The sequence below is a fragment of the Carettochelys insculpta genome, chromosome 3 (genome assembly GCF_033958435.1).
Source record: "Carettochelys insculpta isolate YL-2023 chromosome 3, ASM3395843v1, whole genome shotgun sequence".
Classification (NCBI taxonomy): domain Eukaryota; kingdom Metazoa; phylum Chordata; order Testudines; family Carettochelyidae; genus Carettochelys; species Carettochelys insculpta.
This window is the reverse complement of record NC_134139.1, coordinates 76,584,306-76,603,649: the sequence shown is the minus strand read 5'-3', so window position 1 is coordinate 76,603,649 and position 19,344 is coordinate 76,584,306. Positions and strand designations below refer to the sequence as shown.

At 39.5% G+C, this 19,344-nt stretch overlaps 1 protein-coding gene across 2 annotated transcripts in view; it reads right to left on the bottom strand.

Annotated features, from left to right (window-relative positions):
- Nucleotides 1-19,344, bottom strand: part of PCNX2 (pecanex 2) — a 258,263-nt gene that overhangs the window by 151,514 nt on the left and 87,405 nt on the right. For both annotated transcript variants that reach the window (XM_074988652.1, XM_074988650.1), the window contains exons 13-15: nucleotides 10,244-10,415; nucleotides 5,504-5,614; nucleotides 4,090-4,181 (exon numbers count right to left, since the gene is read on the bottom strand). In XM_074988652.1, coding sequence (XP_074844753.1) covers nucleotides 4,090-4,181; nucleotides 5,504-5,614; nucleotides 10,244-10,415 — 375 coding nt within the window. The remainder of the gene's footprint in view (nucleotides 1-4,089; nucleotides 4,182-5,503; nucleotides 5,615-10,243; nucleotides 10,416-19,344) is intronic.

Sequence of the window (19,344 nt, the reverse complement as noted above, 5' to 3'; positions counted from 1 at the left end):
GAAGCACCATTGTTGAAACCCCACCAGATAGTGGACAGATGCAATTACCAAGCACTGAGACTGCTATATAGTATTATTAAAAACCAAAACATGTTACTACAAAACATTAAGGAAAAAGAGTTTTTATCTCATGAAATCTAGGGTGAAATTCTGGTCCTGATGACGTGAACAAAAATTTTGCCATCGACTTCAACAGAGCCAGGATTTTACCTCCAATGTATGTATGTTTGTTTGTCTGTTTGTCTGTGGCATTAGGAATATATTACCGACCACCTAACCAGGACAGTGATAGTGATGCTGAAATGTTAAGGGAGAATAGAGAGGCTATCAAAATAAAAAACACAGTAATAATAGGAGATTTCAATTATCCCCATATTGATTGGGTGCATGTCACCTCAGGACGGGATTCAGAGATTAAATTTCTTGATGCCTTAAATGACTGCTTCTTGGAGCAGCTAGTACAGGAACCCACAAGAGGAGAGTCAATTCTCGATCTAGTCTTGACTGGAACGCAGGATCTGGTCCAAGAGGTAACTGTTACTGGACCGCTTGGAAATAGTGACCACAATATAATAACTTTTAATATTCCTGTGCTGGGAAGAACACCGCAGCGGTCAAACACTCTGGCATTTAATTTCAAAAAGGGGAATTACACTAAAATGAGGAAGCTAGTTAAACAGAAACTAAAAGGTAGAGTAACTAAACTAAAATCCCTGGAAGCTGCATGGAAACTGTTTAAAGACACCATACTAGAGGCCCAACTTAAATGTATACCCCAAATAAAAAAACACAGTAAGAGACCTAACAAAGAACCACCATGGCTAAACAGCCATGTTAAAAAGGCAGTGAGAGAGAAAAGGGCAGCTTTTAAAAAGTGGAAGTCAAATCCTAGTGAGGAAAATAGAAAGGAACATAAACACTCCCAAATTAAGTGTCATAACGTAGTAAGAAAAGCCAAAAAAGATTTTGAGGAACAGCTAGCCAAAAATTCAAAAAACGATAGTAAAATGTTTTTTAAATACATTAGAAGCAGGAAGCCCGCTAAAAAAGCAGTGGGGCCCTTGGACGATAAAGATATAAAAGGAGCGATCAAGGAAGACAGTGCCATTGCGGAGCGATTAAATGATTCCTTTGCTTCAGTCTTCATGGCTGAGGATGTTACAGAGGTTCTTAAATCTGAGACAGCCTTTTTAGATGACAAATCTGAGGAACTCTCTCAGATTGAAGTGACATTAGAGGAGGTTTTGGAGTTAATTGATAAGCTGAATAGTAACAAGTCTCCAGGACCAGACGGTATTCACCCAAGGGTTCTGAAAGAACTCAAATGTGAAATTGCAGAGTTATTAACAGTGGTTTGTAACCTATCCTTTAAATCCACTTTGGTACCAAATGACTGGAAGACGGCCAATATAACGCCAATATTTAAAAAAGGCTCTAGAGGAGACCCTGGCAATTATAGACCGATAAGTTTAACATCAGTACCAGGCAAATTAGTAGAAACACTAGTAAAGAATAAAATTGCAAGGCACGTAGAAGAGCACGAATTGTTGGGCAAAAGTCAGCATGGTTTCTGCAGAGGGAAGTCGTGTCTAACTAATCTATTAGAATTCTTTGAAGGGGTTAATAAACATGCGGACAAGGGGCACCCAGTGGACATAATATACCTAGATTTCCAGAAAGCCTTTGACACGGTCCCACACCAAAGGCTTTTATGTAAATTAGGCGGTCATGGGATAGGAGGAAAGATCCTTTCATGGATCAGGAATTGGTTAAAAGACAGAAAACAAAGGGTTGGAATAAACGGTAAATTTTCACAATGGAGGAGGGTAACTAGTGGTGTTCCCCAGGGGTCAGTCCTGGGACCGATCCTGTTCAACTTGTTCATCAATGATCTAGAAAATGAGGTAAGCAGTGAGGTGGCAAAGTTTGCAGATGACACCAAGTTGTTCAGGACAGTCAAAACCAAAAGGGATTGTGAAGAACTACAAAAAGATCTCAGCAAACTGAGTGATTGGGCAGCAAAATGGCAAATGAAATTTAATGTGGGTAAGTGTAAGGTAATGCATGTTGGAAAAAATAACCCAAATTACACATACTACATGATGGGGTCAAATTTAGCTACGACAGATCAGGAAAGGGATCTTGGAGTTATAGTGGATAGTTCTCTGAAGACATCCACGCAGTGTGCAGCGGCAGTTAGTAAAGCAAATAGGATGTTAGGAATTATTAAAAAAGGGATCGATAATAAGACAAAAGATATCATACTTCCCCTATATAAAACTATGGTACGCCCACATCTTGAGTACTGCGTGCAGATGTGGTCTCCTCACCTCAAAAAAGATATATTGGCATTAGAAAAGGTTCAGAAAAGGGCGACTAAGATGATTAGGGGCTTGGAACGGGTCCCATATGGGGAGAGGCTAGAGAGACTGGGACTTTTCAGTCTGGAAAAGAGGCGATTGAGGGGCAATATGATAGAGGTATATAAAATCATGAATGGCGTGGAGAAAGTGAATATAGAAAAATTATTTACCTTTTCCCATAATACAAGAACTAGGGGACACCAAATGAAATTGATGGGTAGTAGGTTCAAAACTAATAAAAGGAAATTTTTCTTCACACAGCGCACAGTCAACCTGTGGAACTCCTTGCCCGAGGAGGCTGTGAAGGCCAGGACTCTATTAGGGTTTAAAAAAGAGCTTGATAAATTTTTGCAGGTTAGGTCCATAAATGGCTATTAGCCAGGGATAAAGTATAGTGCCCTGGCCTTCAGAACAAGGGCAGGAGATGGATGGCAGGAGATAAATCACTTGATCATTGTCTTCTGTTCTCCTTCTCTGGGGCACCTGGCATTGGCCACCGTCGGCAGATGGGATGCTGGGCTGGATGGACCTTTGGTCTGACCCAGTATGACCATTCTTATGTTCTTATGTTTGTTTGTAGGACACACCAAAATTACGGGGCACACACAATGATTATAAAAAAATTAAAATATACCAAGTACAAAATAACAAAAAAAAAAAGTCTATTTTCCATAGCTCAGTAATTAGAGCATTGGCCTTGTTAATGCAGGGTTGTGAGTTCGGACCTTGAGGGGCCTTTCAAGATTCTGTGGAAGATTAGATTAAAAAAAGAATCTGTTATGGACAGTGATTAGGTCCAGCTGTGAGTGCAGGGTACTGGACTCACTGGCCTCTCAAAGTCCCTTCCAGTTCAGTAAGATATATATGTATAAATCTATTTTTCTGCATCTTAAATATTGCCAGACCAAGCAGGAGAGGAGGTTCTGTGGTATTAGAGAAATGATATGTCCTATATAAATTCGTTTTTGACTATAGACCATGCAGACCGAATTTCAATAGGGACCATATTTTTAAGGCTCAATAATAAATACTGGAGGGCAGAGTTTCAGAGCCTTGGCTCCAGCCCAAATGTTTACGTTGCTATTTTGAGCCTCATGAGCCTTAGTCAGATGACCAAGGTTCTGGGACTAGCCACTATCAGTTGCGGAAAAGGGTGTTTCTTTTCTTTCTCTGTTCTGTTTTTTTAACAGTGTAGATACAGCCTAACAAAGTTCTGTAGAAAAAGCCCAAAATTAGTGCAACTAAGCTGCTTACTGTTGTAACTACAAATGGGGGAAGGGGTGGTTGCTTTGTGGGGCATACATGGTTTTGTTTTCAAGAAAGCAGAATCTTTGTTAAGAATCTAGACCAAATTCAGTTCAATCATCACCGTGATTAACTTGCAGTGGAATTGATGGGAGTCATGCCTATTTATACCACAGTAGTTTTTGGCCCTTTGTATTGAAAACACTAATGCAACAATTTCCGGTAGGACGGTAGACACCATTGTTCAATGAAGTCACGAGTATTAGTCATGGGTAATTTATACCAGTATTTCACAAAGATTTCTAAGTTTTACAATGTAGGTTGCATAAAGTACACTTATAAGCCACATTTTAAGCAATCTTGGGAAAAAAGCAGTGATAAAATGGATGCAGAACAAAGTAGGACTAAAGCCACTCACTAAACTAGAATATCTCTTGAAACATAAATAGTCCATTTTGCCACTGCAGTTGTGCCCACTTACCTTCACAGCACTGAAGCAGAATGCATACAGCACAATCACAACTACAAAACTTCGGGAAATACCGTATAGGGCAGATATCAGTCCAGCAGCAGCTGAAAAAAGGACATAAAAAGTTGTTACTTTCTAGATGAAATATATTTTAACCAAAAAAAAAAAACCCAACCAAAAACGGACTTGGTCCCTCAGAATTAATACAAAGCTTGCATCACAGCATTATTCTCTTTTTTTGTACAAAGAAAACTTCCAATGGTTTCATCAGTTAAACAAGCTACTCAAGAGATTAAGGGTGAAATTCTGGCCTTACTAAGTCAATTGGAATTTTGCCATTGACTTCAGTGGGACCAGAATTTCACTTTAAATACTATCCTGCCAAAATGTTGCTGACTAACCTTTTTTTCATTTTTGAAAAGAAAAGGAGGGTGTTGTTTAAAATATGTTAACCCGTAAACTGCTGCTTCATTCCATTGCAGCATTATTCAGAAATAAAGAGAAGATAAAGATCAGCTTATGTGACAGCGCTCATACTGTGTAAAAATCTGGCTCCATGGACGTCATAAATCCCTTGACTTTGATGGTGTCAGGGTTTCACGCAACAGGTTTTGCCTTCAGATCTGCTACATTATTCAAGAGTCAAGAATTGATACAGGTTGAACCTCTCTAGTCCAGCACTGTTGGGACCTGATCGGTGCTGGCCCAGAGAATTTGCTAGATTGGAGATTCGATATTGTCTAGCAGAATTACTAACACGTCCACTGCTTACTGGGCTCTTAGAAAACATTTAGGGGTAAATTACAGCTAAACAACAGCTCAGAACACTGAGAGCTAGGACTTGTGGCCATGAACAAACTTTATGTGACTACAGAAAACTTGGCCACACCCATGACAAGTGGTCTTCCATCTAACTAAAATCATGCTGGATTATGGATATTGTCGGGTGAGAGAGTGCTGGATTAGAGAGGTTCAACCTGTAGTTAACCTCTGACTTTAGCCCTCTGAATTTTTCTTTTCTGACTTGAGCTGAGGAGAAAAAAAAACATTCAACAGTCCCTTTCTCTTTCTGGACTTCTCCATACCACGTGTGAAATAATGCCAGAAATCACCATGCTTCTAACACATTTTCCTTCGTGTGAAAAAAGGATTTAAATTCTGCCACTGATCATGTTAGACATACTCAAAACATTTCTGTGGGCTGTGAGGTGGTTTGTAGTCCCATGCACAGTTTAAGTACTGCTGTTTTAAAGCAATATCTCTTGGTCTATATACATGCAATAAACCACGTGTAAGTGTGTGATTGCCTCTAGCACTGTTCCAAAGCTAGTGTGACTGGGGACTCAAAATATGCAGTACAACCCAGCTTAATTACATCTGACTCTGGACTTGAACAGATGATCTCAGACTCCAATAAGGTACTTACCAGAACCCCCAAAAAGCAACATGTCTATTTGTTCCAAGAGATATATACAGAATGTGTTGATTTGAGGAAAAAGGCCAAGAAGGGAGATTGCAGGGAAGCAATACAAAAACACTGAAATTAAAACAAGATGTACGTTAGCACATATTTGACTGTCACAATAACTGAACATACTTACATGAAAAAGTGAGACATTTCTTCTAACCAGATTAGGTTAACTTTCCGTTATATTTCAATGTTTTCTGCAGTAAGTAACTTTGGATATTAGGAACAATGGTGTACAGGCTTTTAACTGTTACTTAAAATTATTTTTAATGTTTCTCTAAAAGCAGTAATAGAAAGCACTATGAAGAATTCATGCAAACCTATTTACCCTCAAAGCAATTTACCAACTTTACTTCTCACAGCCCTCAGAAGTAAATATTATTTTCCTGTTTTACAAATAGATGAACTTATATACATAGGTTCTGTCTATGAGAGAGGATTTTTCTGGCAAAACTGGCCTTTTGTCGGGGAAAAACCGCAGAGTGTCTACAGGCATAATGAGCTTTGTCGACAGGTTGTTGACAAAACCTGGCACGTCCATCGGCAGCATTGTACTTCTCCCCATTCAGGTACAACACCTCTCTTGACAGCATTCTGTTGACAAAACAGCCATGTAGATGCTCCAGGGCCCTTTAGTTGACAAACAGGGCTTCCGGTTCATGGGCAGCCCTGTTTATAGAGCTGCCATTCTGTCGCGAGAGGGCCAAGCAGCCGGGCTACTCTGTCGACAGAGCAGACTGCTCTTTTGATCTGCTTTTATGTGTAGATGCAATCTGACAACAGAAGTTTTGTTGGGAAATCCCTTCCAACAGTAGCTTCTGTTGACAAAAGCTTCTCCTGTAGATGTGGCCAAAGAGTTATAGTTCAGTTCTACTTTGAAAAGTGACCTGGGGGGACATGATATAACAGTCTCCATTCCCCATGTCTCAATACATTTTAACATCAAATCTGTTCAGTTTAAATATTAAAAGAAAAAAAATTCCTTAACTTAAGGTCTCTGCAAACTCAGCCTGAAACTACTGACGTCTGGCTAATATATGCATCGTTACTGATAAAGATTCTGCAATTAACTTCCAGTTAGTTACCACGTCTGCTGAGCACGCGTGAGCCCGAATAGAATCCAGCTCTCTCTCCATACCTGCCTTGACTCTGAAGAACTGACAGAATTAAAACTAGCAAAAACTTATTTACACAGTAAAAAAAAAAAACCCACAAAGGTCAGATGATCTATTGAGTAAGATGGCGCCATTTATTCGCAGCCACTTTCAGAGGGGCACCTCACTTTAAGTCAAAGGCAGCAGGATTAGTACGCAGGATTCTTGTCTTATGCTCTTACCACATCCCTGTGACTCCGTGTGCTCCATCTTGCAAACTGCTGATCATATTGGCCCTGATCTAACAACACAGTTAATCACATGCTTAACTTTGAGCAGATAACAGTCTCACTGACTTCAGAGAGACTACTCACATGGCTAAATTTTAATCACATGTTTAAATGCTGTGCGGGATCATAGGCCTGAATGTTCAGCACCTTGCATGATCATGCCCTGTGCAAACAACACCACAGGGATGGGTGAAGGTAATCAGTGATGAGGGAAGCTAAAGCCAGACATTTTCAGGTGGCATAGCGTAATTACAGAAGCAAGAAATGAGGTATTCAGAGTGTGGCAGAACAAACAAAACGAGGGGAAAAGAAACAAGATAGAAACAACAGCATGTTAAATCATGAGATAAGCAGATTCTGAAGAAAAGATTTTCTTGTTAAACCCTGTAGAAATAAAAGCGGAGTACAAGGCATATAAGGGTATAAGCAGCCCATGAATTTCTGCCAGCACAAGTCAGATTGTAACTGCACCATAAAGAAATAAAGGCAAATGTGATCTAAAGTCCTTGTTAAAAGGAGGGGGCAACACACAGCAGGTTATAGTTTTATTCAAAGAAAAGCCAGTCTGATAGCTATGTTAAGAGCACCATTGGGAGACCGCAGAAAACTGTGCTGCAAATTGCATAGATCATTTGTCCCATTTTTTACAGAAAAAAGTTCCACTGTTCCTGGCAATGTTCCCTGTGAACAAACTTGTATTTATTTATTGTACATGCTGGGCAATCTACATTTTTTCCTCATTTGCTGTGATAATACATCAGTGCATTATGTCCCTAGGGGACACTGCTATCTCTATTCTCAAACCTGACCATTTATTCCTACTCTTTATTTCCTGTCTTGTAAGATATGTGGAACGACAGATCTTTGAAATGACATTCTCATTTATCCCATGATTGCTTAGTTTGTTTCAGAGCCTTGGGTGAGGGACTTTGTCAATGGCTTTCTGAAAGTCCAAGTACACTGTACCACCAGGTCACCCTTGGGCATCACATTAGCGATCCTCCAGTCCTTTGGTACAGAAGCTTATTTTAGCAATGCTATACTATGCTATGCTATGCCTTATTTTTCAGTTCACGTTGTACCTCTGAGATGCTTTCACTACATCATAGATAAAATCTCAGCTCCCTTAAAATTTTTAATGGCAAAACTTACATTATCTCCATTGGGGCTAGGATTTCATGTTTTTATCTCAAGCTAGAATCCTGAAAACAGAAATACTTAAACCTTCACCGTTAAAGGAACTACTGAAGTCCTGATAGCTCCAGCAGTCTGGCAGTGCAATATGTAACCACATACAAGACGTACATTCAAATCTATATTCTTCAAATGGTGAAAGAATTCAGAAGCTTGATTTAATAACATGAGTTTTATGAGCAACAAGAGGTTATCCAACTCTTTGACCATGAGGAAATATTACAGCACAGTAAAGACATGTTGGATGGGACTGCAGGGATTGAATCAATGCCCTGCTTTCTCACTCAGACAAGTCTTAGCCCTTGAACCATGAGCTAAAATAAATTTTGTCAGACTATGGGAGAAGAAGAGGCAGAAAATGATGCAGTAGGCTCCACTCTAGTAAGTAAACTTACAGCAATTACCTGCTTTCACACTTAACAAAGAAAACAAAACAGCAGAAATGTAGCACTTTAAAAAATAACAAAATTATTTATTCAGTGATGAGTTTTCATGGGACAGACTCACTTAATCAGATCCATAGTATTTCCAGTTCAGACTGACATCTATAAGTACAGAGGTCCAAAATAACTGTAATAAAACCTGACAAATCAAGTGCATAGGACTGAAGGAGGGGGTAGGGGAGGTTAAGTGTCTTGCCTGAGATAATTATGAGCATCAAAGGAAGGGAAGCAGTCCCCGTAACACATGAAGTAATTGTGGTCTTTTTTCATATAAAATGTTAATGTGTTGAATTTGAATACGAACTCCAATTCACAAATTTATCTATGTTATCTGTTTTTAAAGTCTCTTTGTTCTAAGACACAAGTTCTCAGGTCTTTAACAGAATGGCCCACTCCACTGAAGTGTTTGCCGACCAGCTTATGTGTATCGCGATTCCTGATGTCTGCTCTGTGTTCATGCATTTTTCAGCGAAAAGTTTGCTCAGACTCTCCAATGTACATAGTGGTAGGGCATTGTTGGCACATAATGGCATATAATATTGGTTGAAGTACACAAGAATGAGCCCTAGATCTTGTAGCTAACATGGCTGGGTCCAGTGATGGTTTCCCCAGAATAAACATGTGGAGAAAGTTGGCAGTGGGGTTTGTTGCAAGGAAAAGTTCCAGGATTAGTATTACTGAGGTGTAGCCTGTGATTGCTTGTGAGAATCTTTCTTAGGTAAGGAGGTTGTCTATAGGAGAGGACAGGCCGACTACCATTTATGGCTTTTTGGAGTGTGTTGTCATGATCTAGAATAGGTTGTATGTTTTTAATGATGCGTTGCAGGGGTTTGAGCTGGGGGATATAGATGATGACAAGTGGTGTGCTGTTATTGATCTTCTTGGCCCTGTCTTGAAGCAGCTGGTATCTGGCCCTGTTGATTTGTTTTGCTTTTTTTATTTCTCCCAGTGGGTAATTCAGTTTTATAAATGCTTGGTAGAGGTCTTGAAGTTTTTAATCTCTGTCAGTAAGGTCAGAGCAGATGTGATTGTATCTAAGGGCTTGACTGTAAATGATGGATCATGTGGTGTGTGCTGGATGGAAGCTGGAGGCATCTAAGTAAGTGTAGCAGCCAGTGGGTTTCTGGCAGAGTGGTGTCGATGTGGCCATCAGTGATTTGTACTGTGGTGTCCAGGAAATGTATTTCTTGTGTGGAATAGTCAAGGCTGAGATTGATGGTAGGGTGCAGGTTGTTAAAATGTCTGAGGAATTCTTCCAGAGTCTCTTTACCATGGGTCCAAATGATAAAGATGTCATAGATGTCGCATAAGTAAAGGAGGGGTAACAGGGGTCAAGAGCTAAGGAGACCAGGCAAACTCTTCACCAAAGAATGAAAGGACACAGAGCACACATCAGGAATCTCAATACACATAGGCAGGTTAGTCTCATTCCACTTCCAGCTTTGGCCTCAGGTGACAGGTCTCAGGCTTCGGTACGTGGACCCATCAAATGTAGAGCAGATCTGGCAACCCCATTAAAATAGCGTCGAGACCCACTTTGGAGGTCCAACCCACAGTTTGAGAACCGCTGTTTTAGATGAATGAAGGGGCCAACAGACATTAATTTGATTGCTAACATGAGAAAAGATAGTTAATGGTTAATTCATTTTTACATTCATAGACAAATTATCAACTCACCTATGACATGGTCTCTGGCCAACTGGAGAGATCCAGGTGTAAAGAGCTTTAAGCCGTACACTGTATAAATAGTAGGACTTTTGTCTTTAGATCCAGCATCCAGCAGCAAAATAAGGCCACACAAGATACAAAAATAAACTGGTCTGCTGTACATTATGATTTGATTATGTCCCTGGAAAAGACAAGCAAATGAAATATTTCTTAATGCTGTACTTTTATTTTCCTATTTATGTCCAGGACAGCATCTAAGCACTGCATCAAATTGGTAGGCGGCAGAAATGCTGAGCAATATTTTCTATATCATAGTCCTGCATTATTTCTTCTAGTCTTAGTTCCATCTATATGGGTTCAGTTCTTTGACTTCTTCTCCACTCAATTCTGTCTTTAAGCAGTCTCAGAAACACCGCAACAAACCAAATCCTTTTAACATGAATTCATCTAGTTTTGGGACTCCCAGCTCCTCTCTTACCCTCCACTTCTAATTTAACATCCTGTTTCTGATATATTCTTTCAGCCTTTTTTCCCACTTGATCAAAGCATCTAGACCTGGATTCCCTCAGATTTTCTTTAAATGGTACCATCCTTACTTGCCCCCTAATTTGTTTGTTCTTCTAATTAGTAATATAACACTACAAGTTATTTTATCTACTGCAGAATAGTCAGTCAAAGGCATAAATAGAAATTACAGAACAAGGTGTTTACCTGGCATTTGTGCCTTTGGAATCCTGCTCTTTTGGGCCTTTCAAAACTAAAATAGCAATTGTATATAAGTAATTACCTTACTCTGAGCAAAATCTAGACCTAGAAGAATCTTGCTCCTTAACAGGAAAATTTACATTTTTTAAAATATAAAGCTATTTTAATCTGTGTCTGCTTTATGTACCTTGACCTTTATTCCCAGCATTTATTAAATAAATAATGAAAACTTATAATTTGTGTTATATTAAGGAAAGGTAGTCATTGCTACCCACATCCTAGAAAAGGAGCTTTGTGGTCCTCACAAGCATAAACCTCCACATTTCACCCTTTAGAGCACTGTGTGTGTGATGTGTCTTATTGTAGATCACAAGCAAAATAAGTTCAAAGATCTTGATTTAAATGAAGCCTGGTTACCTTATTTAAAATCAGTACACTGTTTGTCAGAAGAAGCATTTACAGCTGAAAACACACAGCTTGCAGGGAACACTGCTTGCAATCCACCTGACCTGTGCTCAAATGGCAGGCGTGTTTCTGGAAGACCAGGGCCACATACTAATTTTACAGCTGCCTCACTTCTGTCTCTTGATTCTCTTACTTCTCACTACTCATTAAATTAAAGCAAACTACTTTTTCCTTTATTTTATCCTATTTTTATCCCTTTTCCTTTATTTTACTTTACTTTATCTGGAACTGCACATCCTCACACTGAAAATTCCCTTTAAAAAAGGAATTTTCAGACATTTAAATAATTAATTTTATCCTCTGGGAGGTGGCTTCCAATCTCTTCTTGTACCTCAGTTGTGTTTTGTCCATCCCTTAAGTACAGTACATTTTCATAAATGGCTTCCTACTAGCCCCTTCACTACCAACATTTTACCACCAGATTTTAATTTTTGTAAGGCCCGAATCCTGTCACTGTTTCCTTCTACTAAATCGCCACCATAGCTTGGGTAAAAGCATATTAGTTTGTGTTATCAAGATCATCCTACCTTTGCTGCTTTTTAAAGTACTCCCATAATTACAGTTCTGATTCAGCTCAGTTGACCTTGGTCTTTTTTTCCCCCTCATCAATCATTCTTTGCTTGAAACAAAAAGAAAGCTTCACTGAGAGGTTAACTCATGCCACCTCATTCGAGCTGAAAGCTCATCATACCTCACAAGCTATAGCATGTCAGCACTTCGATGAGAAACCTCAAAGGAAAATGCAGATTTCTCCAGGAAGTGACAGATGCTATGGGTGATTTAGTAGATGGGACCTCTGATCTTAAAACCAGTATGAAAAGTGTGCCCTATCATGTTGCTGAGTGGCACTGTACTGTTGGAGGTGTTGCTTTCTGAGGAGCTTAAACGTGAGGCTCTGCCCACTTTCTGTCAGGGGAGCTCCTAATGCTGCACGAGTGAGTGTTAACCTTTGTCTCTTGTCTCGGTTCCAACTTGCATCATTATATTTTGCATTCATTCCCTGGGCAGTTTCAGGCAGTTACAGTGTTCTTCTTTCTGTCCTTAATCACTGTGTAGTGACAAGATATGCTGGTGAACATCTGCAGCTTTTCTTTCCAGAAATGGTTCAATTTCAGCAGTGAGTGAAGCAACATATGAGTGTCTGTGTACTGAAGACTCATAGCAGTTTTGCTTGTGTTAGGATAGTTGGCTAAAACTCATGATTTGTGGGATTTTTTGGGGTAAAAAGCACTCCACCAAATGTACCATATCTCCAACATTTTTCTATTTTTTATTCCATGTGCTACTTGACCATACACTACAGCAATGCTTCTTAAACTACGTTTCGTGGAACACTGGTGTATGTGAACAACTCGGAGGTATGCCACAAGCATTTGGAAAAATACACTGATTTTCTGTTAGTAAAACCAGATACAAAATTTTCATGGGTGCTCTTCATAAAAAAATATCATTGTTTGGTGTTCCATGGTCTCAAAAAGTTTAAGAAACACTGCTCTAATATACCTGCTACCTGGGGTGACATTCCCCATGTTTCAGGCATATCAGTTTGAAATGCTGAACTCCCATCGGAATGCTGCAGAGGAGGCTGAATAACCATATATATTTACAAGAAGTTAAATGTCTTTCGTTTACATGATTCAAGCTGGTTGAAAAACATTTCTGTGGGGGTGAGGGATGGAGAAAATACAAGCAGATATATTAATAAAATATTAACAGCTCTTCCGACAGTAAGCTCAAGGGTAAATAGAATATTTTATACACTGGCAATTCAAAGGATGCCTTGAGTGTGAAAAGCCAAGATCAATGTGACAAGGTTTCAGGTTTGCCTTGTAAAATGTTGCCATAAACCTATTTGTACTTGCTAAACGTAATTTAAGGGAGCACCTCTTCTGTAGTAAAAGAGCACTTCTTCATAATCCATTTTTTAATCTGGAAGAAGGGAGAAAGTGACTGTAATGTTTTGACTTTCAGACAGAAACATACTTTGGTATTAATATTGACAGATATGTAATTGCTTTTGGAATCAATCAGTCAGCAATGCAGCAGATTACTAGGAACTGATGTGCTTACATCGCATCCCAGATTCATGAAATGTGAATTAAGTCAAAAGGTGAAGGCTTGTTAGCGTTTAGCCATGGACTCAATATTATACTGCAGTTCTCTCTCCCTTTTTCTGTTTAATGACTTTGTAAGCCCATGAATAACAAAGTAAAGTCAGACATCTAGATACAAGGGTTATTAAAAATGGCAGTTTTCCAGTTGTTTTAGAGTGTTATTCATTTACCTTAGAGACAAACTAAACACAAGAAAAACACCAGAAAAGCTTTGTTCCTAAAATTCAGTTCCTTAGCATAATGTACAGTGATGGCTAAAGACTACTGTAGCTTTGAGCTACATTTTTGCCTTTTATCTACTTGTTTCTTGTACCCAGATTTTGACTTTAACAAAATAGCTACTTTAAGTCTTATGACTAGCTAGCCAGAGGTTTAGCTTCAAACATCCTTCATTCCCAAGCAGATATATGATTGCATATAAATGTACTTACAGTACAGTTTATTAAATTTTACTCATGCTCTTTTATATGTTGGAATGAGGATTCCCATGCAGTAGTCATAATATTTTGTATTTCTGGAGCTTCATTTATCTCTAAATAGCTTACAAATTGTGGATAAGTACTATTTTCCCCATTTTATGGATGAAGAATCAAGGCACAGAGAAATTAGCTAAAATATCAGACAGTGGAATATAGTCAAGAGCAGCAGCACACTGTTTCCACAAGGACCCCAAATATGTAACACCATGATGGCTAGGGACAGACTTCAGAGCTGGGAAAACATCAACATTTTTACAAAAAGTCTCATTAACTTTAATCACAGCAATATTCCCAGCTCTTAAATATGCACGTTATGTTGATATTCATCTGAAGAGGATTTGCTTACATGAAATATTTGTGCATGTCTTGAAAACTTCTTTGTGGGAGTGGTTGGCCCATTACAAAAGCAGTTTCTCCACTCTTGATGTTCACACCTCTACATTAACATCTGACAATGGGCCACAACCCCCCTGACTGAACTGACTTTTCTCCTCTCGATGTTCACAACTCCACGTTAGCTGCCGACAACGTGCCATATCCACCCTGACTGAATAGACTTTGCCAGCTCTGGTCCTCCCCTTTACTGAGACTCTCATTTAAAACCTCCTCTAAACCGCCACCACCCCCCAACTCACACATCTGATGAAGTGGGTTTTTGCCCACGAAAGCTTACGTTCCAAAATATCTGTTAGTCTATGGCTGTGTCTACACGGGCACAAATCTTTGAAACAGCCATATTTTGAAGATTACTAATGGGGCACTGAATTGAATATTTCAGTGCCTCATTAGCATTAGGACGTGCGGCTACGCAGGAGTCCATTCTGATCAGGATAAGGGGATTTCGAAAGGTGCGGGGTCCTTTTGAAAAGGACCCCCGGGTAGTCGCACCGAGCCGCGCACTTTCAAAAACAGCGCTTTCGAAGCGCTGTGGCCAGAAGTTTCCTAATGCTAATCAGGTGCTGAATATTCAGTTCAGCGCCTCATTAGTAATCTTCAAAATGGCCATTAGCATGGCTATTTCGAAGACGTGCCCGTGTAGACACGCCCTATAAGGTGCCACAGGACTTCTTGTCGTCTTTCTGGCTGTGATATATGACAGGATGGATGTCAGAGAGAAGAAAAAGCAACAGCAGGGATGAGGATGTGATAGTAGATGTCCAAAGGAGAAACAGGGCACAGTCCTCTGCTATAGTAGTAATCTAGGCTTCTGAAGGAACCTAGAAATATAGCCACTTGTCCGGAGAGCAGCCAGACAATCTACAAAGCGAAGAAATACGCCCCCGGCACCGATCTATTAGGGTGCTGTCCTGACATACTTCCCACCTGATATCCCAAGGAGCAAGGTCATCCTGAGAGTGTGTGGGGCCCCATCCCTCCCCTCCTCTGCAACCAGCCCGTCTTCTGCCCCTTTCCCCAACCAGCCTGTCCAGGGATTACCTGGGGCAGGGTATGGTGGCAGCAGGGGGTCACCTCTTCTCAGCAGCCCCCCTCCCATTCACCATGTTGCATAAGCAGTAGCCTGTTACTTTCCATTGTGCCCTTCCCACCCCCTGAGCTTGATTCTTCACGGGTGGCTGGGAGCGGAGGCTGCTTCCTCTTTCCATGGAGAAGCAGGGCTCAGCAGCCTAGATGGCCATAGTGGAGTGGAGCGGGATTCTGCTGGCCCTGACTGGTGAATGCAGGGAGGAGGAGTGAGTGACCACTGTTGCTGCTGCTGCCACCCGCACCTTGCCCTTGGTAATTCTCCCTCATCCCATCCATAGGACACCTCAGGGCAGCCGTCATGGGGCCTTCCAAAGCACAGGGCCTAAGGTGGCTACCCCACCTCATTCTATGGATGGGATGGCTCTGCCAAGGAGCAAATATTGCCAAAGGCATAACAGACTTCTCAAGCCCCCAAGGCACAGGGAACAAACCACAACAGAGAAAGAGGAATTGCTGCTGGTTTGCGTGTTGAAAGAGAATCTGTCAACTATGTCTCCCATGGGGGTGGGCAGTGGATCTTTGCAGGAGACAGAAGTTCCTTGAAGAGATCCAATATCTGCTAGTTATCCCACAGCAGCACTGGCTAGAGTGGACAACTTAAGGAGGACACATTAACTTGTCATGGGTTTAAAGATCAGAGAAAAGCACATTCTGATCCTCTGCCAGCTGCTGATGTGGCTGCACTGGGCACGCTCCAAGCCCAGGCATCCTTCCATCGAAGAAGGGATGCAGGAATTGCAGCTTATCATTGACACATGAGAATTTCAAACTTTAAGGAATAATTTCCGTTATGGTACTTGCTTTGCATTGGTCAGTTTCAGCACAGTGAAATAACTTCATCCTCGTAAAGCTGGGTCTTCCTGAGTCCTGAAATATCTTGAGTTTGAATTTTTTTTAAAAACTGGGATTACCTGATTACATTATATGTACAGCTGTTTTTGGCAAATTATTTTTCCCCGGGGAAAAATTTCAAAAAACAACTTTTTTTTTCAATTCTGTCAAAGAATTTATTTGAAATGTTCAGGTTTAGGGATTTTGGTGTCAAAAATAAAACTCCAAGCCTGATTATCATTTTTATTATTTTAATTTTTTCAACACAATCCAAAATATCCTCCAAAATAGTTTGTTTTCCACAATTTTGGTCTAGATGAAAAGACATTTTTTCAATCAAAACTAATTTGATGGAAAAATTTCAACCAGGTCTAGTTAATTTTTTTTTTCCTCTGGGGCTGTATTTCTGAAAGATGCACATAAAATTGAGGTGGAGGGGAGAAGGCGAAGGGTATATATTACTGGTTCTAAATCTTTTTGACATGATGCACCTCTGTTGGTTTTCATTAAACCCTAATTCCTCTCCATTTATTTGACTGAAATAAATTTAACACTTTGCACACATCTATATTATTGTTCATGATTAGCTAACAATTATTTTACCCATGTATCAGGTGCATATTGGGAAGATTCAAGAATGCACATAAAGCAGTAAATATTTCATTTTATTGAAAATTTCCAAATGAACAGTGTATACATTTTAATTAACATGCATAATGTAATATACACAAAAACACTTCAAATTCAAACCACTTCTCACCTATCTAAAGCTTGATAAAACTGCAGTAAGCAAAACACCATAGCAACATACTGGTAGTTAATGATTAACCCCCATTTCTCAAACTGTAACTTAGAGGGTGGTCACAGCTGAATTCAGTTTTTCTCTCGCAAAAATTTGTCTCTCTCCGGCATGTCAACTGGCACTCCATTGAAACTGATCACATGAGTACCCATAGTCGGGCTCAGCTTCTCTCGCAAACGTTCACATCTCCGATGTTTCCACTGACAATCTAAATGCTGATTCTGTGATCTCAGGTGATCGGCTTCGGCTTCTTTCTCAAATATTTGTGTGTCTCCGGTGTCTCTGCTGACGTGGTGTAGTGTTTATTTGTACAACATCTTTAGTAGTCCTTGGAGTGTATGTGAAGTTCCATTCTTTTATCAATTATTATAAATTTATAAAAACTTTTATCTGTTATTTTAAATTTTTAGCCTTACAACATGGAAAGGTTTTTCTTGTGTGGTAAGCAAAAAGCTGATGGCAAATCTACTGATATTACTGATAAAAATAGGCCTAATTCAAGAATGTATGATGAAAGTTACATATTTTTTGGTTTCACGAGCGGTTTTGTTATTGGAATAGAACAGCCTCAATGTGTTATTTGTCAGAAAACGCTACCCACTGAAAGTATGAAGCCAAGCAAACTATAACAACCTCTGGAAACAAGTCAGGCAGACTTGACTAACAAACCTCGGGATATTTTTATTCGAAAAAGAGATGACATGAAACAACAAAATGTGATTCTAGTTAAATATATAAGCATCCCTTCAAAATCACTTTTAGCTTCGTATCAAGTTGCATACAAAATTGCTCAGTGCAAAAAGCCCCACATGATTGGAGAAAATTTTATACTTCCATCAGCTATTGATATGGTTACGACTATGTTGAGGGAGTCTAGTGCTAACCAGCTTTTAAGTATCCCTTTGTCTAATGACACTGCTTCCTGCCAAATTGCAGATATGGCAGAAGATCTTAACGAGCAACAAATTGAAAAAACAAGAAGCAAATCATTTTGCCATTCAGATAGATGAGGCAACAGATAATACTAAAGATATTCATTCAACAACATACGATAGATTCATTGATGACAGTAAAATTCTGTTAAGAAATTACAGGGATGAGTGAAGCTGAGGATCCTTTTGATATAATTGACAGCTTTATGAAGTCAATTCTCTTAAAGTGGTAGAATTGCATGGGCATTTGCACTGATGGAGCATCCTCTATGTCAGGCTGCTATCGAGGACTTCAGGCATTAATAAAAATCTCCTGGTGCTGTTTGTACATGTTGTATGATTCATAGGCAAGCTCTTGCTTCGAAAGATTTGAGCCCAGCATTGGAAAATGTTCTACAAGAAACCATAAATGTTGTGAACTACATAAAAGCCAGGCCTGTTAAGGCAAGGATTGCTGCAAGGTTTTGTGAGAGATGAGCATTGAACACACTTCTTTCCTGTTTTACTGTGACTCAAGATGGCTGTCTTGGGGAAACATTTTGACATGTGTTTTCTAACTAAGGAATGAACTTCACCAGTATTTAACTGAGGAAGGGCATAGCAGGGCACACGTTTATCGACTGTGATTTCAATATGCAGTCAGCTTATTTAAGTGACATATTCAATAAGCGGAACACTCAATACCTCACTGCAAGGTGGTAATCATATTCTTGAATGCTATGATAAATTGAAAGCATTTATTAGGGAAGTTGAAGTGTGGCAGAGCAAAATGGGAAATTCAAATTTAGACATGTTTCCTACTTTCAAACAACTTATTGAAAGCAATAACACATTAGTGAAGATGTGAAATTTTGTATTTTAATATCACCTTTCTTCTTTAAAATTTCATTTGAAGAACTATTTCTCAGATGTAAATATTGAAAAATTTGATTGGATAAGGAACCCATTCAATGCTAAACTAATAGCTGGTACATTCAGTGCTATTGAGGAGGAGCAAATCATTGATATCTCTCCTGACACTGCTTTAAAAATAAAATTCTCAACAATGTCACTCTCTGAATTTTGGATCAGTGTGCAAAATGAGAACAAAGAATTAAGCGACAAGGCTATGAACATACTGATCCCGTTTGCAACATCTTATTTGTGCGAGTCGGGGTTTTTTGCAGTTGCTGCTATAAAAAGCAAATACTGATCAAAAGTAAATGTGGAATAAGAAATGAGGGTGGCTACATCTTGACAATGAAACCCAAATTTCAAAAACTATGCAAAACAAACAAACTTGTCCTTCACATTAAAC